The sequence below is a fragment of the Atractosteus spatula genome, chromosome 26 (genome assembly GCF_055471065.1).
Source record: "Atractosteus spatula isolate fAtrSpa1 chromosome 26, fAtrSpa1.hap1, whole genome shotgun sequence".
Lineage (NCBI taxonomy): Eukaryota > Metazoa > Chordata > Actinopteri > Semionotiformes > Lepisosteidae > Atractosteus > Atractosteus spatula.
The window spans coordinates 6,094,195-6,119,389 of record NC_142731.1 but is presented as its reverse complement, the minus strand read 5'-3'; the positions used below and the strand labels follow the sequence as shown (position 1 = coordinate 6,119,389).

At 44.1% G+C, this 25,195-nt stretch overlaps 1 protein-coding gene across 1 annotated transcript; it reads right to left on the bottom strand.

Moving 5' to 3' along the window:
• Positions 1–18,551: 18,551 nt before the first annotated feature.
• On the bottom strand, positions 18,552–24,897 carry neurod2 (neuronal differentiation 2). Its single transcript, XM_088906319.1, has one exon. It carries the CDS (start codon positions 24,893–24,895, stop codon positions 23,801–23,803), a length of 1,095 nt encoding a protein of 364 aa, XP_088762445.1. The 5' UTR covers positions 24,896–24,897; the 3' UTR covers positions 18,552–23,800.
• Between the last annotated feature and the right edge of the window lie 298 nt (positions 24,898–25,195).

Genomic DNA, 25,195 nt, shown 5'->3' with positions numbered 1-25,195 from the left:
CACAGCTGCACACACACACTCTGTTGCAAACAGAGCTTGTTATGAGCATGCTAGACTTAAACTATACTGCATAATAACTGCTGAATACAAACCAGCGCACATGCATTTGTTCTTACAAACGCCTCACTTGATCATGTATGCCATGTGTAATTCTCATTTGTACCAAACCAAACCTCTGGTACAAACTGTTTGCAGATTTCAACATAACATACATCCCTTTTGCTCCACATGAAGATAGTCAGACACCATGTACATACAAGATGTATTTGCTAATTACACCTGCAACATTCAGTGCTAAACTGCAGCACACATGTGTGAAAAAAAACAGGCGTACTGTATATGCAATTAAAAAAAAATAAAATACTGAATCTCATGTTAGAATAAATATCTCAGGATTGTTCTGCAGTATATTGTATTTAACTTCAAGATAAACTGTTATTCTGAGCCTATGCAGAAACGGTATTAGGAGACAATATTCTAAAAAAAAGTGTAACAATATGGCAGATTTCAGTGATTTAGTATATTGAAGCTGCACTGTGCAAAATTACGACAGATAAAAAATTAGAATGAAGGCAGTATTAATTATTGTAATCTATAAATAATAAAATTTTTCTTTATCTCAGTATAAGAGTGGCAAATTACTGTATTATCCATAAAAAGGTCAGAAAGTGTGGCATTGATGGGCGTCTCATACAATAATCATACTGGACATTCTAACCTTAGCATTCAGATTGACAAAGGGTCTGGAAGTGACATTGCTTTTAATTGGAAGAAGAAGGAACCTGTCTACTTGGGTTTCTGTCACAAAAGGCATTGGGCATTATTGATGGTTTGTTTTCGCCTTGCCTGGTGATACAGCTGACTGGAATGCTCTGGTTTCTGTGGGTTGTTTACTCTGTCAGAGCTATGGCAGCCATGCCACACAGAACTGGCACTCTGCTGATCACAGATGTCCAGGGTTTAGCCACGTACCAGGGGTCATCTGGAGACGAGATTACTGGAGGTTCGGCAGACTGGAGGCAGGGCAGGTATTGCCTGCATTTCTTGCGACTGAATGCGTTGTTTTTAGAGTAGACCACAGCGAAACTCGAATGAAATGAGGGGGAGCTCAAGGCGTCGGTGTCACACTTTTTCAGATGTCAGGTTTTAGGATTATGTAGGAAGTAAAAAAAAAAACTTCCTGTTCAATATTCACATCTATGTTTCAATGTAATATTCAGCTCAGATGGAGTTATAGGAGTTTCTGACCAAACTGGCCCGGGTTCAAAGACTTTCAGAAGGGTTTGCAGCTTTTCCAGGTCCATTTTAAGCATGTGAGAACAGATTTCCTTGAAGCTTTTTGCCCAGAGTGGTAACCATGGAAGCCTTGGTTTACATTTTGCTACTCCCTAATAAAATACATTGTGGTTGTCTTGACAGGCCTAACAACAAACAAGCGTAATTTATTTTTTCTTGCAGTAGTTACAATCATTAGGAGAAAACATCACAATGATTGCTGTGAAGCTCAGTGGTTGTGTATCCTTGAAAGGGCCACATTGACAGAAACCTAGTGGGGCTCATCCATGGCTCTTCACTACCGTGACAGTGAAATGTGGTTTGCCATCCCTTGTCTTTCATGGACTGCTTGAGCCCTGCCTCTTGAATGTCTACCTCCGAAAATGCTCTGTAGGATTTTCAGTTTTAGTGTAGCTAGGTGGTCTAAACCTAGTTTTCTGGCGTGCTACAGTTTAAAGATGCATTGGCTGTACCACTGAAATACCATGACCAGATATAATCTTTCTGTTTATTGCAGTACACTAATGTTTCACCTAGTCCAATATAGTTAGGATTTGTGAAGGTATATCTAATCTACAGCAAAACTATTGTAGAATCTCAGAAAAATGTGCAGAACTCCTACATTAAACTTTCACGGGGCCATGTGACATTACTAGACGTTTTGTGGATGTGATTCGCATGCAAAAGCAAATTGGGAGGAGTGTCCAGAAAAGCACTGTATAAATGTAAAGATTATTTATTTATATTTTAGGACTGTCAGTCTTTACAGGGATCACCATGACAAATGTTGAGCTATATGTTGCCATTTTTACTTTTAGATCTACTCTTTGTTTGCTGGATTATGGTCTGATTTGTTCGCAAGGTTATTTTAATTTTAAAGATTGTGTGGAAGCTCATTGTAGAATGAGAAATCAGCAAAAGAATGGTCAGGCATCAATAACTGCATTGGTTTTTTAAATGGAAAATCTGAGGAGAAATAAGCATTTTTTCCCCAAGGTTAATACGTTTGTTAAGTTTACTTTAAGTCCTTGCTACCGTGCTGAGGTTTGCTCTTGTCAGCTTGATCTTCCCTGTCGCTTACAGTAAGAAACAGCAGTTCCCACTGACAGATCTGAAAGTCTTTGGCTGTGATAGACTCTTCCTTGCACAGCGTCCAGTGTCTGAGTTGCTAAGGCACTTGGGAAAAATTCTGGAAAATGTGTTGCCATGGTGATACAGAACACACTGGAAACATTTCCAAGAAGAAACTTAATAGAGATTTATGCACAGATCTCTTATTTATTTATGTATTTATTTATTTAGTTAGTTTGCATATAGTGTTTTCAAAGGAGAGCAGCCGCTCTCGTGGTAATTTCTGCTGTTAAGGCTCTAGCCTCAGATATGTCAGATGAGTGCTTGTCTCCAACGCTGCCTCTTTCCAGCCTAAACGTTTTTCCTTCTGCCGTCTTTGCACGTGGATTTTAAAGTGTTCTCCTCACTTTGAATTAACTGGCATTACTGATGGATTGCAAAGTAATCGTGTCATCGCAGTGCGTGGTTGGGGAGTGCAGGGGTCTGTGTTAATTCATGATTTCTCTGTAGTACAAGACTTGCTACCTGAATGCACCTTGGTCCAACTCTTAGACCTTGTCCTATGGCTTTCTGGATTTAGTAGCACCAGGACTATCACAATGTGCAGTTAAATAACTCATATTAGTCCTTAATAAATCCTTCATGCATCAGAACTCAGTGTTGTTACTTTGTGTGTGCATTTCTGTTATAGACCGAGACAGAGATGGTGAGCTGCAAAAATACTCAAACAAGAAATTTAATTATGCAAGTCTCACCTGTCTGTGGGTCAGAAATAACAAAGCTACCTTCTTTTTAGATCAGTCATTACTTTTCTGAACCAGTAGCAGTGTTTTCTTTTTGTGCACAATGTTGCTCTTCAGCTAAAACTCTTTGAAGTCAAGGCGTTGCTGTGTATTCAAGTCGCAGACACCACTGATGTTTGCAGGACTGCTGGTTAAACCAGCAGATTCACCGCCCAGTGCAGAAGGTCATTAGTGGCCTGCCCCACTTGTCTTGAGTAACAAGGTGACAAGGTATGCTGCTCCCTTGTTTTTCTGTAGCTGCAGAGATCCCAGGTGGAGGCAGGAAAGGGAGGAGCAACACTTTCTTTCTCTTTCTTCCTTTATTTCTATCTCTGTCTCTCAGGCTCTGATGGGTTCGAGTCAGACGCGGGCGACATATTTAGTGCCTGCAGCAAGATTCTTCCCCATGAGTGAAATTCCAGAGCAGGGATCTCGGGGGAGATGGGAAGTGATGTGGGAAGATGGGGACTGGGGGGGGGGAGTTGTGTGTGTGTGTGTGTATTGGGAGGGGGAGAACCAGCTTCTGTGAGGACCTGGAAGCTGTGGACGTAGGGGGGGTGTCGGTGGGGTTCTCAAGGGAGGGGTGACCCTGTGGTTTGAGGTCAGCATGTGCACAGCCGTCACTGGGAGGGAGTCATGCCGCCCCCCCTCTGCAGTTCATAACACTCTCTCAACCCTTGGCTAAGCAAAACTTCACTGATTCATTCCAGCCAGGTACAGCTGGGATGAAGGAGAACAGAAAGCTCAAGAAGGGCTCCATTCATCCGATCAGTGTCCGATTCCCTGTCTGGCATGCAATGACCATCCTGAATCTGGATCAGGGATTCGGGATGCTCTGTCAGACAGATCCTGTCACACAAGAGTACAAAGACAGTTCACTAGCACAGCTTTTCATAATCAGTACCCCCCTGAGTCCTTCAGTCTTTATCCTTATTCAACAATAGACAAGTCTGAACCAGGTCATTCAGAGTTTATGACCAAATACTTTGAACAGTCTGTGTGTTTTAATAGTTCACATACCTGTCCTGCAGTTTTGAAATTATTATTTAAACAGCATGTATATAGTATGTATTCATTTGCCCCATTCAAAATCAGCCTTGCATCTTCCGTAGTTTGCAAGAAATGGGAACTTCCAAAGCCAGTACCTACCCTTATCTCAAATCACATGAAGACAGCGATTTCAATGGTGAAACAGTGAAACAGAGCCGAGGTTCAGAATAATATATTGTTTTTTGCGGTAGATTTAGGTTTTCAGCTTTTACTTTGACGGTTGTGCCATTCATTGCCGCTACCTCTGGTGAATAATTTGAATAATCTTTTCCATTCAAGTGGTGATAATCGAGAATTGTTCTTTCTTCGGATCTTTCGGAAATAGCCGCGCTATTGCCACCATCGGAAAGTGGCTACAAGTTAGTTCCGTGCATTTTTGATCCAGCAAGAATAATGTAGCTGCGTTTCACATGAGCCCTGTGCACTAGGAGTTGCTTGTCCTCCACAGAGGTGCTCTTGCTCTCCAGGGGTGGACTCAGCCCACCCAGTGCTATTAACAGCTTCATCAGTTCACATCAAACCCAGTGAAACCCAATTCCCCAGTAAAGCCTTCGAAACATCCAGCACAGGCAGTGAGACTGATTTCAGGATAGGCCGTTTTCTTTTTTCTTTCTCTGTCCCTGTTTATTTTTTCCCTTCTCTTTTGTTGTTTTTTTTTCCCCCTTACCCGCCTCTAAATATTTAATTCCTTGTGCAGGGCAAGCAAGCTGGTACATTAACCAGTGGTGCCAGTTTAGCTATCTGGTTGTAGCTGGCTGTATAAAAATAAACACACTCCAGTAGTAATGAACAGATGTCACTGAATTTAAACGCACACTCGCTCTCCCTCTTCCTCTCACACACACGCGTGCGCGTGCACAGACACACAAACGTGCACACACACACACACACACACACACACACACACACACACACACACACACACACACACACAAGGCCCCTACTGTGCTCCTAGCTTGGCAAAGGTTTGACTTGAAGCGTGCCAGCTCTCTCCATCCCTCCAAGGTTCTGGATAACACAGTGCAGTTAGACCTCTTTTTAGAACAGATCTGGTCTTTTTAATCTATTGACTGATTTGTTGTTTTGGCTGTTTTTTTTTTTATTCCCCCTGCAAAACAATCCCCCTGTCCTGACCTGCAGAGCGCTGTGCAGACGTTTTCAGGGCTTTTCCCCGTGTTTTCCTCATGCTGTCGTGCCAGGCTGCCCTGTTCCTACTCTGGATGCTGGCTGGGATCTCGTAAGCCTCCACACATTAGATGCAGCCCAGTCACAGCATTTCGCCAAGTGGCTTCTGCTGTCTGGTTTTGGTTAAATGCCTCTGAAAAAGGTGGGGGACAAATGCTGTAGAAAACAAATGAAATGTGGAGCATTCACCAGATTTGTTGTTTTTTTTTACTTTTTAAAAAAGGGATTTCAAAAGCCTCTTATTAGTTGGACACTAGACTCATGGAAGACACTGTCTCCCAGCTTCATTTCATCTTTCATTTAGTCAAATCTAGAGTCATAGTCGCTGTATTTCACCAGATGTGAAATTTTGCTCAATAAAATTAAATCCAGCAATGCAGTGAAAATTAATCTTCAACGTTCAACCCAGGATCGCAGCCCAAGTACTCTAAACCGAAGTGAGTGCTGTGAGTTTTCTCCCCTTATTACTAGGTAGATACCTCAGAGGGTACACACTGCACACCCCGAAAAATGACACTGCACCACACAAATCTCACAGAGACATCAGTAGGATCTCAGGGTGAAAAAAGTATTTTAAAAAAATCACATTGGCACACGCAAAGTTAACACTTTTGAAGCAATTACAAACATCCATTATCGACATGCCAACCCCACAACTAAAAATATCTCCTGCTACAAATCCTGTCTAGTTTTGTCATCTATTGAACAGCATTCCAGTCCCTGGCACCTGCATTCCTGAACAAAGAGACAGTCAGACAAAAACCTAGGCTGGAGAGGCAGAGGTAGTGCAGGGCGTTTGAGTGGTATGCAGTTAGGTACATCCTCATACTCAAACCTCAGTTTCATAGGAATGAAAATACATTTCAGGTGTATCACATTTCCAGCACTCCAGCTGGATCCAGTGCAGCTATACCTACAGTGTGCAGCAACTATACCAATGTGGCATTACGTTCGCTTGTGTGTTTGTTGGGGGGGGGAAGTGAGAGTTTCCAGCAGTTGCTGGTCTGGGCAGATGGTGCTGCCGGAGAGGTGGGGGTAGGGGCGCTCTGATGTTGATGTGTGGTCACATGGCCAGGAGTAATTGGTCTCCATATTGACCAGTTTGCAGTGCTACAGGCGGACTGAATGCCAGCTGGACGCGTCAGATGGCATTGTGTCCAGCTCACTGATCTCCCTCCTCGCACTGTCTAACCTTCCTCCAATTCCTCTACGGACCGTCAGGCAACGCAGAGTGTCCCTAATACACTTCATGCACTGCATGCCCTCCCAGGCATACTGTAACACTCTGTATCGTCTCCCCCTGTACACTGTGAATGCCTACACTACCCCTCCAGTGCACTGCGCAAACACACTGCCCACTCCCACAAGCATGCTGTCATTTTCTGCAGAGAAGGTTGCCATCCATCTGTTTAAAAACTCTTTAGGACGGTCCTACAGTCCAAAATGTTTTACTGCTTGGTCCAGTACAGTGAAGCCCAGTGGAAGCACATTAAAGCCATAGGAAATCACAGGAACTCTGGTCAAGCCACAGAGGTTTTTGGCCATGGTAAAATGTCAAAGGGGTCAGATTAGTGTTAGTGTTTTATGAGGAGTTTCACTGATACTTTAGGAGCCTCCTCTCTTTTAATCCTGAATAGTTTTTAAGTGGATGAACGGAAACCGTTCAGGGGTGATCCCAAAAACAGTCGTCATTCTGGAAATGTACTGGAAATGTACCAGGTCAGTTCTCTTACTCACAGCTTGATTTTGGTTAATTAATGTTTCTGCATTGTTAAAGCTTATTGTGGATTTATTGACCTGCATGATGGATTAATGTCTCATCCCTTTAAGAAGATTTCTAAAATAATTATAATTGTTTTGCAGTTTGAGTTATGGTGGGGGTATGTGGTTGAAATGGCAACTCTAAAATAATAGTCACACCCGCAGAAAATGTCTCCTGGTCTGTTAATGTATCCAGTATATTAGAATATATTACTAACATCCATCAGTCCATTCCATTAATCTTTTAACTGCCTTATCCAATACAGTGTCGCAGGGGAGACATATCCCAGCAAGCAATGGCCACAAGGCAGGATACACCTTGGACGGGATACCAGTCCATCACAGTATTACAAACATATAATCTATTACAAAAATATATATAGACTCACTATGTATATACTGCAAAGAATGCTGGCTATTCTGCAAACTGCCCACTACTCAGACACAGCAACTAATCAATCACTCTACACAGCTTACCTGAAATTTGTCAAGTCTCCTAAAAATGTAACATGTAAATTTAACTAAAATGTTTTTAAAACAGGTTCCAATCACAATGCATACAGGAAGGACTGATCAAAGCAGACCAGAGACAAAGATTTTAATGTGCCCATGCAATAACAATTAAAATATATTGCGTAGGGATATTCATTAAGAAGCGAATTCTTGTGCCTCACAAGTCCTGTAAAAAATCAGTAAAAGGAGCACTTCTGTAATTTTATGATGAATGTCTTGCTGTTTCAGATGATGTTTCATTAGCGGTGTAAGACAACTGCTTTAGCATAATTTAATTTAGCACAGCCTGCTTTTCAATTACAGGGTAATGCAACAAGGTAAACACCTGATTATAGCTTCACTATTTCTGCAATTAAATTAATATCCAATTAGTTTTAAAAAATATGCATACTTCTTCACATATGCTTAAAGAATTTGATGGACTGCACTGATCTAACAGGCCCCACTGATTAGCCATCAACCCTTCTCTTTGCCTTTACTTGGTCTTTGTTAATAAAATCCATGAAACTCCGACCTGGACTATCATCCTGTGGCTGCCGGGGGCTTTAAAATGTTTTCCAACGGCGTGCAGATGTACACATACTTTACAGAGTGACACTGAGGAAAACCTCTCAGATATGTTGTCCCAATGCACTGTCTCATCAGCACGCTATTGTAAATTAGGCTGGTGTTTGCCAACATCCGAATAGTCATTGTTCCTGCAGTTCATTTGTGTTACCAGCGTAACTGTCAGTAAATGCTTAATATTGTTTCCTGCAAAGCAGATAAACTTTAAATGAAGTTTATAGCAAACCAGGAATTAAATAACAGAGCGGAGACCCTTGACACTACAAGTATATTAAAAATAAAAAAGAGAACAGTAAAATATTCTTTTCATGTGACCTTTTTTGTGGTATGAAGTTGCATCTTACATATGAGAATACATTTTCGAATTCATCTTAACTAGTACTTAAAAAAAAAAGATGAGTCCGTGATGATCTCAAAAGACATAACATCAGTAACCTTATTACACTTAATAAATTAGTTAATGACATGTTTCAGACACAGGGCGACAATATTAATATCAAAAGGTATATACTGTATATAAAGTGACAGTTTTTTTGCCTGAAATAATTTTGGGAAGACCACATATAATTTAAATAGATACAGAAAGCTTGAATAATACCCTAAGAAAGTAAGCACCTTAAAGCATCAACAGTAATTCATAAGTCACGGCGCTGTTTTTTTTCTCTTCATATTAGTTTTTAAGCAGATTTATGAGCTATGTGTGTGGAGGCGTTGGCCTGATTGTCACCATGAGATTACACTGTAGTAACTGGTAAGAGTTCAGTCTCATCTCTCTCATGATCCTAGCAGAGGTAAAATGTGCTGATTTGCGAAATACTCTCTTTAATCCACTGCATGTGAGCACCTACATTGCCATCAGCACCACAATGCGAACACAACCTGAGTTGTTGCTTTGTTGCACGGCTGCGTCTGGGCTACGTAATTACTTGGTGGCATGTTAAGTGTAGCAGCATGTCTATGAAATGATAGCTTTGCTTCTGTCTTTTTTACATGTCTGGGTGCTCTACGCTGTAAGCTTATGAAAGGCAATAATGACATAAATAGCTGAACAGGTGAGGGGCTTGTTGAGAAAAGAGGAAGGAGACGGGGTGCGGGCTGACCGGCTCAGGGGGGCAGAGGGATTTCGGGGGAGCCGTACCCTCCCAGAGCTGGCATTTTCGCTTTTTCTCTTGCGGCAGAGCAGCGTCACAGACACTCCATTTTAGCTGACTGACTGCCTGGCTGTCTGCACAGGGATGCAGCATTGTGTGATAATGAACAGATGTTGAGGAATTTCCACTGAATTGCTGCTCCATGCCAGCAATGCCCCTTGGCTGGCATTAGGCACGGCATACAGTCTGGCACAGTATTCTTCCAGGAGCCTCATCTTCCCGAGAAGCCTGCCCTAGAGAGCTGATACTGCCAGGCCTGCCAGTGCTACCTATCAGCCGTCACGACTCGCACAGACGGAGGTGCAAACAAGCCCGGCTCACCCACAGTCTTGAGTTTGTGCCGATGCCGGGCCCGCGCCTGGGACTTCGATCGCAGCATGTCACCAAGGCGAAGCGCCGCTAGCCTGACAAGCCATCAGCACCTCACAGCACCAACCAGGCAGGGTGGATCGGAGGCAGGTCGAGGAGAGAGGCTGGTACAAACTCATCGTTCAGCTCTCATACGCAGTAAAGACAATCTGACTGCAGAATGTTATTGATTACAAAAGGCTATTTGGAAAAGCCGTCTAATGGCGTTACTTTCTTATTGGTCTATTGCTTTCAGGGATGCAAGAGATAATCCCTATTCCATTCTTCATGCAGTATTATTGCGCTGCTTAACGATCCTTTTCGGAATTTATTGTAGTCCGTCTTTACCAAAAACGCACTTTCCAGTAAGACCAAGGGCTTCAGAAAAATGTATTGCTCAACCTAATAATTCAGCTCATGTCGGCACATTTTATGGTCCTGCACTCACAAAAAAAAACAAGTTAGACCCATGAACAGTAGTCCATGCATTTTGTCACTTGTGAGTTTCAGTTTCTGTGATCTCTTGCCTCTGTGGAACAGCGAGGGAGGCTCAAACGTAGGAAAAACAAACTTGCAGAGAAAGAAGCAAGTGAACTGTCCTCACTGCACCTGCTTTGATTTGATTTGAGTAAACTCGGTAATCTGAAGTAGAGTCCTTAGATTGGCAGAACTCTAGTGATTGCTTCACTAGAAACTCTGTTTACTTCACTTGAAAATTGTCTAGATACATTCTGGAGTTTGTAGTCCTTAGGATGAATACTGCAGGTGTAAATTGTTACTCAGAATTTGAATTTCTGTGGTAAGGGTTCAGGGATTTATTGTTGTATCTTGACTTGCCCACAAATTAGGACCCTAATGAGATGACAATTTGAATGGTTTATTTGGGTTAAACCAAGGGAAACAAAACCTCCTCTTCCAGATTGCTAAACGGATATACTGCTCCATTAGTAAAATGAACACTGTACTGTACTGAGACTACAGATCCTTTTTTTGATGAGGCACCACAGATTGCCTCTGTGGTAATCTGTAATTAGACTGTCTGTATGTCAGGATTTTGCGTTATATACATAGTCTAAATAAGGTAGTTCACTTGGAATATTTATTTGGGTGGGAAAATACACCATCAGTAAATAAGACCAGTTCAATAAACACCACTTATAAGTACACTTACTACTTCTGCAGTCATTACTGATATTAAAACAGGTTCTACTGTTAAGTCTACAGACTTAAAAAGTGGCATGGATCTAAAGAGAAAGTTGATCAATTTATTTGGTAGATAAATGTATTAGTGGCTGTCAAGGTAGTAGTATTGCTGACTGCAGTAGAAGAACTAGTAAGTCGTCGGGGACTGATGGTATTCTAGCAATTCGTTGTAAGGTTACAAGACATGTCATTCATCTACCTTTAACAAAGCTCTTCCAACAGTTGGACACTGGACATGAACGACTATAAAATTGCTGATGTAGCTCTCGGCCACAAAACTGAACCAACTGATTTCCAGCCAATAAGTCTTTCATCGTTTACACGTATTGAAATGATGCTCAGAACTAGAGGATCAAGATTAGGGGGGCGGCGCCTCAGGAAGGTGCACCTTTCCTAACACAATTCTTACAGTTTCATATGACAGTGACAAAGAGCCAACGATAGATTCTGTCTATTCTGTCAGACTCAAAGAACTGAATCTCTTTAGTGCTGAACAGAGAAAACTACAAGGGGATCTGAGTCAAGTGCTCGGAATCCTCAAAGGCATTGACAAAGTCAGCCCAGCAGGCTTCTTAAGTGAAACACAAACCAAAGGACGCCAGTGGAGACTGCAGGAAAGGGCATTTAAAACTGAGAACTGGAGGTGTTTCTTTACAGACACGGTCTTGTGTGTCTGACAGCTGCTCAGTCACTTTGCTGAAGCCAGTACCCTGACATCCTTTCACATACGACTGGTGGGGGTCCTGGGATCCATTAGCAATCTGTAGCCAGGGGAACCTATTGGATCGAGTTGGATCTCATTTGCAACCTTTCTAATGTTGTTTTTTTTTTTTAAATGACAACGGGAAGGGCAAGACTGTAACAACTAGTTTTCAGTTGGACAAGTTTTACTTTTCGATTTTTGGAAAAATGCAATACCGGCATAATGCTGTTCGCGAACGGACTCAGGACCCTCCCCGCGAAGTTTCTCTTTCGCGTTTCGCACTTCGTCCTGAACGCGCGGGTACGTCTTCACGAACGCGCGATCATTTCCCTAGCCTTCGCAGCGCGACGTGGGCGGAGTCGTGCTCGTGTAGATGCAGTTTGGCCCGCTTTCTCAAAATGATGCTCTTGGACGCTCATGCTGAGGTTCCCGCTATTTTTCTTGGTATTGTAAAGGCAGTGGTGGGACTTCACGGGCCCACACTTACGACGGTGCGCCTTGGAGACGGTGTTGGTGCGCTCCCGCTGTGCTTTAATCGCAGGTTCGCTGTAGTTTCCCGTTCACTCTACCACAAGCCATGAAGCCCCATGGCTTACGACGATAAAGATGTTTAAGACATTTTTTCAAGAGTAGAACAGGGTCATCCTGCTTATTATGTCAAAGTGAAGCCACTTGGTGTCCAAACCACAGCGAACAGTAAACTTTCATAAGGATGGTACTGTAAAATCGGAATATCTATTTTTAAAAATACAAATAAATGATGGAAGATGCTGATTTTTAATACTATCAGACCTTACCATTTAATACCATCACCCGGAGAAAAGAAACACTGAGAATTACCCTGGGTTCGAGCGAGCAGACCAGGCAGGCTGGGTACAGCGCTCGCACGCAAAACAGCGCAAATTGAGGCTTCAAAAGGGCACTTCTCTCCCGAGTGATTCCAGCTTTGTGTATCAAAGTTTAATTTACAATTGACTTTTTGTCAGGCTTTGAACGCGAGCGGCGAGGAAATTAACTCCTGGTGAATTAGAACAAGGCCCTATTAAATCAATAGCATAATTACAGGCAGCGAAGTCCAACTCACACATCCCTTTGCCAGTCGACTCTTTCATGTTCCCCTATAATGTCACCATCGTAAGTCAATTAATAGTGTGTTTGGAAAATGATATTTAGGCTAATTAAAGATCGCTTAATTTGAATTTAACACCAGTTAAGTGGGAAATTGTTCATGGTGACATTTTATTAATCGCACTTTATTATAAAGTGTTACCCTGTACAAATGTAGCTTGTTTATTCTGAATACGCTGTAAAAACGAGTGGGCTATATAATTAAAACACTGAGAGCTATTCGTCAAGCTTTCTTCCAATTTCCCTTTACCGCCGACTTCGTTTGCAGGGATTTTGAAGCTCGGGAGAGAGAAGAAAAGGCGTTATCGTCTATTTGACTGCGTTTTTGATTCACAGTCCCTCCACCAGACAGTTCCTTTTTTTTTTCTTCTTCTTTTGAATAAAACACCACTAGCGCTGCTCATGACGAACTGGGAAAAAAAAACCCACAGCTGATAACTAAAGAGAATGTGAAAGGTCAGGAATAAACCTTACGCGCGTCTTACTCCCGAAGAACTCTTAAACATGATTTAACTATTGCACAAATATTTATTACAACCTCAGATGGCCACTCACAGTAACAACCTGCCCGCACTGGTCTACATATTGTTTTCTTTAAAAGATTTTTAAAGATCCTTTAAAAGGATAACCTCCCTTATTGTGAATACTACATTTACCTTTCGGTGGCGATGTGTTTTAACGTGCATTAATCGTGTCAGTATAATGCGCCGGTAACCTTCAGAGTGGGCAGCGAGCAGGCTTGTCTTGCCCGTGGAGCCTGTGTAACTGCTGCTGGGACCAGTGGAAGGACTGGGGAGGGGAAGGCCGGCCTGATCGTCTCCCCTTCCCATCTGCGACAGCCACAGTGTCCCGAGCGCGACCGCTGAACGTCTTGCACGAAAATAAGTCTTTGATTTTTTTGCTACAGTTAACCTACAAATAAAACCTTCTGCAAATAACTTCAAATTACCCCTGCTTCCATACAATTTGTTTTTAAAATTTTAAGAATCCCCTTTTTTAAATCGAAACCGAATTTGCCCGATCCATCCCCAGAGAAGTCCCGTGTAGATGGTGCAATAAGAAAGATTATTGATAGAATAATAAATAATTGATTACCTCTCACACACAAAAACTTCCATTTCCGTTATCGACCTTTTTTTTCCGAGTTTTAATGATTGAATTGTTTGTTCTTCTTACTTTCTACAACAAGAGCACACGAACTGTCGTTTGCGATTATATAATTCAGTCGACGTTTTATTATGGAATTAATATATGTGTGTGTGTCTCAGAAGTCGGATCCAGAATGAACTTTGATTGTGTTAATTGTGTCCAGTACAGAGTTTCTGTCTGTGTCACAGGTTTTGAACATGTCCGTAAAATTAAAACATGAAAACTAACACGATCTGTGTGATCCTGCCTCTTCCTGTTCACAATAATTTCAATCACTTCATTTTCTTGAGAACAAACCTTTGCCTCTACTGTTGTCAAATAACCGCAGTTTGTTCAAATCGCAAGCCGGTATACTGTAGTGTGATGGCTGCAGCAGTTTTTTTTTTAAATAGTTGAATGTCCCCATAACCATCTCTGTATGAAACTATGCAGTACAAACTGAGTGATTACTGTGGCCGGTGTGTGAGCAGCTGGAGAGACGTGCAGAATCATCCTGCTGGCAGCCGGCGTGTGGAGCTCACACCGCCACTGCGACAGACAACGCCCGAGTCACCTGTAGCGCTGACAGGAGTCACTGACAGCCGCTGACGGCCGCCCACCCCAGAGGAGCTGTCCTCGGTCCTGAAACCCGGCGCTAATTACGGCGACATCACCGCCCCTTGTAGAGGCATGCCAGCACACAGAACTGGGTCTTTCCCACCTTCCACAACACGAACTCTTGTTTGCGAGGAAACGGATAGCACACGTGTACCCCGCACGCCTTGCAAAATTGTCTGAATTGTTTTTGCTCAGTTCGTCTCTGATCTGGTGGAGCGGCATGCTCTGCATTATTAGCATTAGGAGCGGGTAGCAGAAAGAAGTGGCCCTAGCAGAAGAGCAGACACGTGTGTGTTTATGTGAGGGACGTCCTGGATGGAATCATCTGTCCGTCAGCCCCGCAGGAGAGTGACTCACGTGCCCGCCCCCAGGGTAGCCTCTCGGTGTGTCGGGAGCGCGCACGAGTTCTTCCCCTTTAAATTCTCCGGGATAATGAACAGATGCCGCTGAATTAGGAAAGAAATACAGGCTCCTCCCTGCAGCGGCACTTTGGCTCGGCGAGTTGGCACGCAGTACAGCTGGCACCGGAGCCTCTGCTCCAGAGCCTGTATTTACTGGTGCAGAGACATTAAGCAACTTGGCATCGCCCGCCACCGGGTGCTGCCAACTTCCGCCTCTGGAAGCCGCTCACCTCACTCCGGACGGGGGAATATTTTGAAAGATGCGCCTCCCATTCTCCCCCGCGTATCCCCCCCCGTCCCCGCCCCGCCTGCTCTTCATCTCGCCGCTGCTCAAAGTTTTGCTGATGCGGTCGGAAGTTGAGGCCGAGCCGTGATCTCTCTCTTCTCGGAGTTCATAGCCCTTAATGGCGGCGCCTGTCGCTGCCATTTTGAGATCACGACGCGGTGCTGCTTGTTGTTGCCGTTTTGCTTTCTTTCTCTCCCTCTCTCTCCCTGTCTCTTTATCTCAGTGGCCTGGAAAAGTCAAAAATAAGCAGATCGAATTAGCGTCACCGCGGCCAGCTCCCGCCCTGCTGGGCTCGGAGGCGCGCAGCCGCCGCCCGCAAACTTCCCGCCGCGGCGGCTCGAGAGCTCGCGCCGCGGCGAATTTTTCTTCGACTTTATTTCGGTGCGACTTCAGCGTCTGCCTGGGCAGCGCCACGTTCAAATATATAGATATTCCCTAACGCACCCTAGTGAAAAAGGGGGGCTTGGCCTACCTCCCAAGAAGCGCTAGTGCGAATTTGCAATTTGGGGGGAAAAATGGAGAAGGCAAATCGGGGATATAAAAGTCTGTAAATATTTTAATTTGAAAGGCTATTGTTGGTGAAAACTCCCTTCTTAAGAAAACAAGGGGATATACTGTATGTTGACGACAGCACGTTTAAACTGCCCCTCTGTGACCTCTCCGATCCTACTTTATCTGAAACAATTAATTTCTCTGGGGTGTAAGCGACAAAAAAACACATTGATTGGGGACTGACTTTAAAGTTCGAATATTCGAAAGCTCTTAAAACAAGACACAAAATAAACATAAAAACATAATAGTTCCAAATTACCATATAGGTCGGTTTTCTTTCAGATAAGGAAAACGCTAGCGTGTCGCAACCTATGGCTAGACCAAGAACACTTATTTTTTCTAAAGTCCCGTCTCAAACAGAACGATTTTAATCTAGCCTAGTCTAGAACAAGGTGCCTACGTTTTGCCTTTTATCAGACTCAAAATATCGCCTGTAATTTATCATCCAATCCTTGAAAGTTTAACCAAACAGCGGAAAGTACCACATTGTGTCATTAAGTGTTATTTTTTTTTGTTCTTAGTAGATTTTAACAACCTTTGTTGATTGGTTTTAAAATAAGGAAGACGATAGGGAATCATAAATGAAAAAGACTGAAATATTGTTACACTTTATCCCAGATATGCGCTCGCCAACACTTGTTTATGGTTGTTATTAGTGTAAGATATGCATTTACTTAGTGTTTACCTAATGTTTAATTCCTAGAAACGTGACACTGAGGCGTTTGAAGACGATTCCGCTTTCATACTGTATGTTTTATCTGAACTCGCAGTTATAGGGTCTCCCGTTCGCGTACCCCTCTCGCCCTCGCCCTCGCCCGGCCGGCCCCCACGGAGCCGCTGCAGAGCCCGGTCCCGCTGGCGGCGGCTCATCCGGGCTCTGGGGACAGGCGGCGCGAGCGCTGCGCGCCGGCTGGCGTTCGATTCGAACCGAGAGCGGCACGCGTTGGGCTTCCAGTATGTATATATCATAGATATAAATATATTTGGCCTAGTCTACATCTAAACCGAGATTTATGTTAGTGAGAAACTGTGGGTATTACCATTTAATTTAGTTGTCTCCGTCGATTACCAGTTTGTCATTTTAACACGCATTACTTCTGTGTGAAAAAGATAAATCATATCACATTTTAACTGATAATGTACGTCGACCCACATGCTTGCTTACAGAGGATAATCTGTAATTACAGCAATTTCCAATTTAATATAAAAATAAATATTACTGCCTTGGTACTATGTAAGCAAATTCTACTCCGTATATAATTGAGGAAGGGTGTGTAAAATTATAAATTGGTATAAAGCTGTGAAGTTAAATATACTTTTACAAAAATATATAGAAAACTCGAATTTAACTTTTTTTGCTATCAAATACTTTTTAGAACTAAATTGATAAAATTTTCATATGATAAATTATTTTTAATTATAAGAACGAAACTTTTAATTTTTTTTTCAGCTGGAAATGGTATTCAGTGCCTGTGTGCACGCTTTCTGGTTTTTTAATCCTCTAAGGGAAAAAAATAAAGTTAAACTGTCTTAAAATGAGCGGTGGTTTTAGACAACATCTCAAAATAAAAAAAAATGTCTTAAAATACTTTATTATCACACAAACACTATTTTATTTTCCAGAAATTCTATTTTATTTTCACAGTTATGATAATTATTGGTGGTAGGGGATGGTGTTACTAGTAATAACGATTTTACTGGTATTGTGAATGCAGGACTGTTCCTGTTCCTCACATTTTGATGAGCTTTTTCTTACTGTTTATGCTTCTCGTTCATGCTGTTCAAACTTAGATGTGGGCGTGAAGCACTACATTATTTTAATATTAAAAAGTTTTCGTTCTTGTGCTCGTAGTCTAACGCCGCTTGACTACAGTGTAACAGTGTGAGTTTTTCATTAAAAAAAATATTTTTATTTATTTACAACTTTCTATTTATTTTCGTTCCACTAATTTTCTTATGGGGCAAAATGAAGACCGTGCATTAATACGTAGTTCACTGAGGGCCGGCGACACGAGACCAGCACATCCCCGCAGAAGACGTCTCGAGACGTGCAAGGGTTCTCGAGAGGGCTCTCGCAGAAGAAGGGCTCGCGGTCACCCCCGACACAACACCACGTTCCACATTTCCGAAATGATGCTGAACACAATTTTCGTTAAAATGTTTCATGTGTGACCCGTGGGTGGCTATAATAAGGACACAGAAATATTTGAAATCTTGACTTGATGTGTTTGCATACACATTTTGTTAAAAGAAACGTGTACTAATTTTATTGACGTTGTCAGTTTTGTCCGTTGAACCGGATTCAAAGTAAGAATAATTTAGTTGAATTCGTAGCTTCATGGCGTTCCTATATATGCATAGATGTCTGTAACCTGGAGTGTAAATCTCCAGACAGATGCAACAAATGTCTCAAACTAGACATCTGCGTATTTCGGTGTTCTGCAGTTCATTTAGAAATTCCATAAGATAGTCAAAGCCATTCAGGTTGGACTCTTCTAAACCTCAACAACGATGTTTAATTTTGGACAAAATACGTTTTGCGGAGAGAGCGCAGAGTGCTTTGTAATTGCAAAGTCGAATATTAATTGTCAATTAATTGATAACCATGAGCTTTTTTATGACTATTCCTCTCGATGTGTATATTTGTGTCCGTCGTCTTTCTGATCAAATCTGTTCATGTTGAAGAATTAAACTCGTTTCCTTGTTGCTTTACCAACTGATTTAGTTCGCCTTTATTTTATTTCTGTACTCAAACGGACAAGAGCAACCGAAACGCTGAAAGAAAAGTCATCAGCTTAATCAAATACGAAATAACGAGGACTACATGAATATTAAAATGAAATAAGTTTAATATACTTCTTTATAACATTTTCCAGAATTCAGAAGCACAGTGTTTAACCCAAACAACGTGTGACAGATTTTTTTTAAATCATTTTTTCGAAGAAAAAAGGCAATATAAAAATGAAAAGAAAACCAATGATACCTATTTAATGAGTTGCATTCACCACAGTCAGACATGGCACAGAATACTTGAAAACTTTAGAATTGTTTTTTTTTCTCTATTGATGGAAAATAAACATAGAAAATATAAGAAAAGTGGAGCAGTACCCTCTCATAACAAAGTGTGGAAGCCAAAAATCTTTTAGCTGTTAAAACCCGGGCTCCTGTCATCACAGAGGAAACATTCCTTAGGAAGGTTTAAACTCCATGGAAACGGTTATTCTCATCACTGTGGTCAAGAATTATTTTTACATTTTTAAAAATCTCATTTCTCCAACTCCGATCTCGGAAAACGTAACTGGGTGACTCCTTTCTTTTACATTTTTAGATTATTATTTTTTTAATTGTCCTCTAAGAAAACATTGAAAGGTGAGAATGCACTTAAAAGTGCGATTTTGTCGTTGGAATTGTGACTATTTTATTTGGTGGTTTTTGTTCTCTCTTTTTCTTTCTGCCCAACATTTCCCCCCCCGCGGCGCCCAGTTTCATTCAGACAGAGGATGAACAGAGAGCAGCACCCTGGGCTGTCTCCGTTTCCCATCCCGTCTGCACACCCCCGCCTTTACAGGTCAGAAGAGTAACGAGCGACGGTCTCCTTCCACCCAGAGAGTAATGGTTTTGCCGAAACTGAATTCACTTCGGTGCGAGCCACAGTAAAACTTGATTTCGTAGAAAAGTCCGTAGAACGTGTTGCAGTGGTACTGTGTGGGGGGTGGAGGCGGATGAGGCGTCGGCAGCCTGTTCTCTGGACGGGATACAGCAGGGATTTCACTGCAAGTGAAGGACGGAGCAATGGGGCAGAAGAAGACTTTTTTTTTTCTACTTTTGGTGGAAAAAAAGTATTTTTGCTTCACGTGGTTGTGTCAATGTCTCCCATCCCTGACGGTGTTGTTGTGCAGGAGTGCAATCATCCCCCCTCCTTGTTTATAGTGAACCAACGTCTTGCCCTTGACGCTGAAACATAACGTTGGCTGGTACTGTCCACCTCGATTCTGTCCTTCCCTGGGCTCGAATGGGTATGGTCGAGCAACGCTTCCCTAAAGACCAATGTGTTGTGTTCTTCTGTTTTAATCGTGATTAACTGCTTGGATCCCGCGGGATCCCAAAGCGCTTCCTGTACAGGAGATCCACTGGATTCAAAACTAAAGCGCTGGCCCGGCCGCACTCAGCAGGTCCGGCTCACAAACTGTACTGAATTCATATATTTGCCTTGACAGTAACGGCTTTTGCAGGATTTTCTTGTAGTTTTAAAGTGCCTCGGGAAACACACGATTGCAGAATAAACAAGCCGAAATACTCTCGACTTTTCCTGCGCCTGAATTTAGATTGCTCTTGGCGCATGGTTTTTCAAAATCCATGCTCTGTATTTACAGTGTCTTGTACTCCCCGGATTCCGACCTGTTGGTGGGACACCAGTCCTTTGACAATGCAGAGAATGTTCTGGCACGTCCGGCTGCGGACAGCTGTACCCTGGGCATGCGCACTGCCAGGGACACCTGGACACAGGTGGCGCAGCCGCAGTGTCGCTGCAGTGGCTTCGCCACTAAAGAAAATGGAAGTCGCCTTTCTGAGTCCCTTCACTGAACGTTTTTTACACCATAGCTTCTACCAGAAGACTGGGGTTGGAAAGCTGAATGTTGAATTCCTTGACCGAGAGAGTACGTCCGTCAAAGTGGCGTGCAAGACACGAAAAAAAACCCCCAAAACAAGCCATTTCGATTGGAGCTCTTATACAATTCCAAGGGTGCGAAAAAATTAAAATCCCGAGAAGCAGAAGCTGGAGCATCCCACGTTCGACTCGGGTCGGCTGTGTTTTTCCCACTAGCCCGCTTTCCAGACCGGCCAAGCTCTCGTCAACAGCCGCTGTTACCTCCTCCACCCCCCTCCCTCGGCGGGCCGTCCGCCCATCCAGCCCCTGCGGTTCGGCGCCTCGAGCCAAGGAGCCATTTTGTATTCGGGCGCAACGTGCTCTTCCGCGCCTCACGCCGCGAGAAGCTGAGCTCGTGTCGCCCGGGCAGCTCCCCGGGCCCGAGCCCCCGTGGCGGCCATCCTGCGCCACCGTCCGCCCGGAAATGACGCGTCTCGGGCCTCCGAGCCCTCAGGGGTCCCGCCCACTGCCGCTGGCGAGCGGGTCGTGTCTTCGGCCGTGACATCGGCACGCCTCGGGTCCCAACAACAAGCATGGCCGCCACCTTTCCACGTGATCCACGTCAAATAATTATTTACCACCATGTTCCAGGAGACATTGCAAATGTATTTATTTTTTTTCAGTTTTTGGGAGGCTTGTAAGAGGGGGAATTGGTAAAAGCCGTAAGAGGAGATAGAAGATCGTTGTTGGTGTCGTTCTGTTAAAACTACGATGGCGAAGTGTCGTTGAGGGGTATTCCGAGTTTTTCTGAACGAGATCCAGTACTCATCTAATTTTCCCTGTTTATGAAATCGGGGCTTCAGATTTGAGCAACATTAGGATTTTAAACTTCAATGGTCTGAATCTGAAAGAGGTTATTTGACAGATCATTTCATCTTGAAAACAAATTTCCAGCAGCTGCGAAGACAAAAACATACCCACGGGATTCGGGTAATGTTTGTTTTGTTTTGTTTTTAATAATGAGAATCAAAAAGGAATGTATCACTTAAACTGTAACTTAATGTGTGACTACCTAACCAATTATTAATCTATTAATCACGTAACGGAACATCACAAAAAATGAGTTTAAAATAGAGTTTAAACAACGGCAATGAATAAAGAAAAGCTGTTTCCCTTTGTAGTATTTGGAGCAAAGCCAGCTTTATTATTATTATTATTATTATTATTATGGGTCGCTGTAAGACTCTGAAGTTTCGGGTAGGACTGGCGCGAGGACGCGGCTCGCGCGCAGCCTGCTGAACACCCTCCCTCGAGGCTGAGCTCGGGGTCGCGGAAGCGCAGTGAAGCCACACGCGCACGTCTGCGCTCGCCCTGCAACGGGCACTGCCCCTGCCGCCAGACCCCGCGGCTAAAAGCCTTTTTCATATATATATATGGTAGATCGAAGACGAGTACATTAAATTTAAGACACTTGGGTAGAAATGACAAATAATTTAGCTTTAAAGGCTATTTAATAATTGTTTTCAACAACGGAAAGTTTTGTTCGTTTGAAAATGCCGCAATAAATATTTTAGAGCACTGAGATAATTCTGCGAGTTTCTGATTTTTTTTTGCAGATTATTTCGTTTTCTTACACAAAGTTGCTTATATTTTATTTGTAATTATTAGATTCGTTTTTGACTAGATAAGTCTTATTTTAACTTGATTTTACGTAAATTCTCCGTCTTCCAACAGACGGGCGTAAGACTATTGCGGAATTCGTTCTGTATGTATTTAGACAGCACGGGAAACAAGGGCCGCTACGTCTTGCGTGAAAAGCAGAAGGCTCGTTGTTGTAGTCTTTTTTTATTGTCAAATCCTGTACCGGAACCGCAGAGGCCAATCCGTCCAACAGCGCGCATCGTACAACCGAAAACCGACGTCATTCGAATATTCGATTTTTAATATATGCTGTGTGAGGTGCTGCAAGATTGTAATTACTAATACAAGCGGAAAAGCACTTTTTAGGTTTCTTTTTTTCTCGTTAGTTGAATAAAGGAAAGCACTTCTGGTGTTCTTGTGAATTGCGTAGTCAGACAGCTCCTTGTGTAGCCATTGAGTATCGCCTTCAGCCCTGCTGGTGTCAAGTTTAATGAAAGGCCAGAAAGACCGAGAGCCTTGCAATAAATCAGGTACCCATTGTATTTGTGTTTAAACAGCGAAATAAATTAAATCTAGTTACATTTACAGTCTCAGGTTAGGTCTCTCTTCCTCTTTTAGCAACACGGTTTATTGCGCTCAAAACACGGCATTTTCTAAACTATGCAACGCCCATGCCGTTACCTCTATAATAATAATAATAATAATAATAATAATAATAATAATATAAGGCGAGTTTTGTTACAGGCTAATTGTTTTGCGTGTGTGTGGGTGTTTCCTACATTTTGTCAGTGCGTGGGCCGCGCCAGGACCGGTGAGGCGGGCTTGTGGTTAAGGGCGCGCGCACGGAACCTCCCGTTCTGGGTGGGTCTGGGTGGGGTCTGCGCTCCTCGAACAAATACCATCCCGCGCACAGAACTGGGAAAGGCGTCGTTTTCCACAGTCCTGCAGTCACGCCATGCCTCGCACGCTTAGGTTGATCATAGCTCACAGAGCAGAGGCTTGTAAATATATATATATTTTTTTTTGTTTTTCACCATCGGCAGACCTCAAGGTCAAATTGAAACGCGCTTCAACAGAAGGTTGAACTTTCTTTTTAAGTTCGGCCGCGATGTTAAGCATCCTGTTTGGGGGAAAGTGCCTGATCAGCCGGAGTGCTTGGTCCTTAACGGGGGTTGTTCGACTTAAAAAAAAAAAACTTGTTGTTTTTTAATGTCATAAACTGTATTGCATAGATTCGTCGTTTTGTTTTGCTGTTGTTTTCCTTTATTGCTTTTACTGCGAATCAGGGCGAGTCTGTTCACAGAGGCGCCCGCTCGGCGTGAATGACGTCGTTGTGCTTAATGGCCGCCGCGGTGACGTACCTGTCCGCTTTACAGTATACCGCAGTCGACAGGACACGTCCTCTCTCCGCTCGACATTGCTCGATTGTCGTGTGGTAGAAGAGTTATTATGGTGTACAAATGTAACAACCTGTTTCTGATATCGGAAATACTGCTTTTAAAACAACGATTTTATTCTCTTGTGTATACGGCAGCATTTGATTCAATACTGTACTGTAAAAGTTGCTGACACAACATGACAACTCGAGATTCGTACCATGAGAAAAACAAAAACCAAAACAAAAACCGATGAGGCCATTTTTCTCTCCTTTTCCAGTGTTCAGTGTGAGAGGAGCGGGGGGGCGGGGAGAGTTGGTGGAAGGGGACAAGGGGGAGAGGAGGGAGGGGGGGGGTGGTTTTGTAAAGAGCACAGAGCCCAGTTCTGTTCGGCAGTTCCGGGTGGGATTGGGGTGGGGGGTCTTTTTTTTTAAAGTCCGCACGAAAACCCCGAGGGGCCCGGCTCCGGCCGCTCAGTTGTGGAAAAACGCGTTGAGCTCCTCGTACATCGGCGCCCTGTCGTGGTGCAAGTGCATGTCGTGGTAAGGCAGCACGTTGTCGGAGTGGACCCCGCCGCGCACGCCGGGCGAGCCGAACACCAGGTTGGGCGCCGCGGGTCGGGAGCCCGGCAGCGCCGCGTAGTGCATAGAGTAGTGGTAGCTCTTCTCGGCGTCCGGCGAGGAAGAGTCCTGCTGCTTCAGAGAGAAATTGCCGTTGATGCACAGCGGGGGGCTGAGGGGACCCTCGTACTCCGAGCTGTTGTACTCGGGGGACGCGTTCCCGGCGTAGAGTGACTCGTAGGTGGAGCAGTAGGCATGGGTCCGTACGGAGTGGGAGGGGGGCATGTTGCCCGACTGGCACTGCGGGCTGGAGAGCCGCGAGCACTGGTAGGGGTAGGGGTGCATGGAGAAGGACGAGTTGGGCCCGTGGAAGCGGCCTCCCTCCTGGCACTGCTCGGTTAAGAAGTTCCTGGAGTTCAGCTGCAGGCACCCGGCCACCAGGTTGGTGGTGGGCTGGGAGAGGCCCTTGCACAGCGTCTGCACGTAAGACATCAGGTCGGGCCGCTTCCCCGAGCGCAGGATCTCCGACAGGGCCCAGATGTAGTTCTTGGCCAGCCGGAGCGTCTCTATTTTGGAGAGTTTTTGGGTTTTGGAGTAGCAGGGCACCACCTTGCGCAGGTTGTCCAGGGCCGAGTTGAGGTCGTGCATGCGAGTGCGCTCCCTGGCGTTCGCCTTCTGCCGGCGCAGCTTGGAGCGCTCGATGCGGGCCTGGGTCATCTTCCGCTTCTTCGGCCCGCGCTTTTTGGGCCTCTCCCCTTCGGTTTCCTCCCCCCCGTCCTCCTCTTCCCCCTCCTCCTCCTCCTCGTCCTCCCCGGCGATTTCGGAGTGGGCCCGGCTGCTGCCGCCCCTCAGGTCTCCGTCCTCCAGCTCGTCTTCCGGCAGGTGGCAGCCGGGCTCCTGGTCGTCGTCCTTGGCCTTGGAGTCCTCGCTCTCGCTGTCGTCCACCCAGCCCGAATACTTCTGCACCTCGGGCAACAGAGAGGGGTCGCTGAACAGCCTCGTCAACATGGCGACACTGAAACGGAGACGCACAACTTTAATGCCTCCGTGCGCACAGAGACGGGCTCAGACGCGCCTCGCGTCTTTACAGATCGGCAGCTGTCTGCTAGCGACGACTGCCACACGTCACAGATCCAACATCATCAGAAAAATACAGAGTTTTTTGTTTTTCATTCACAACCGGTACCTCGAGATGTACACAGCAGGTTGAATAAGCAACTTTAGATGGGGTGGGTAAAATTTCGTATGTCAGAGGTTTTACGCCGTTAATATTCCTTCCCGTCTTTGAAACAATTCTGAAATAAAATA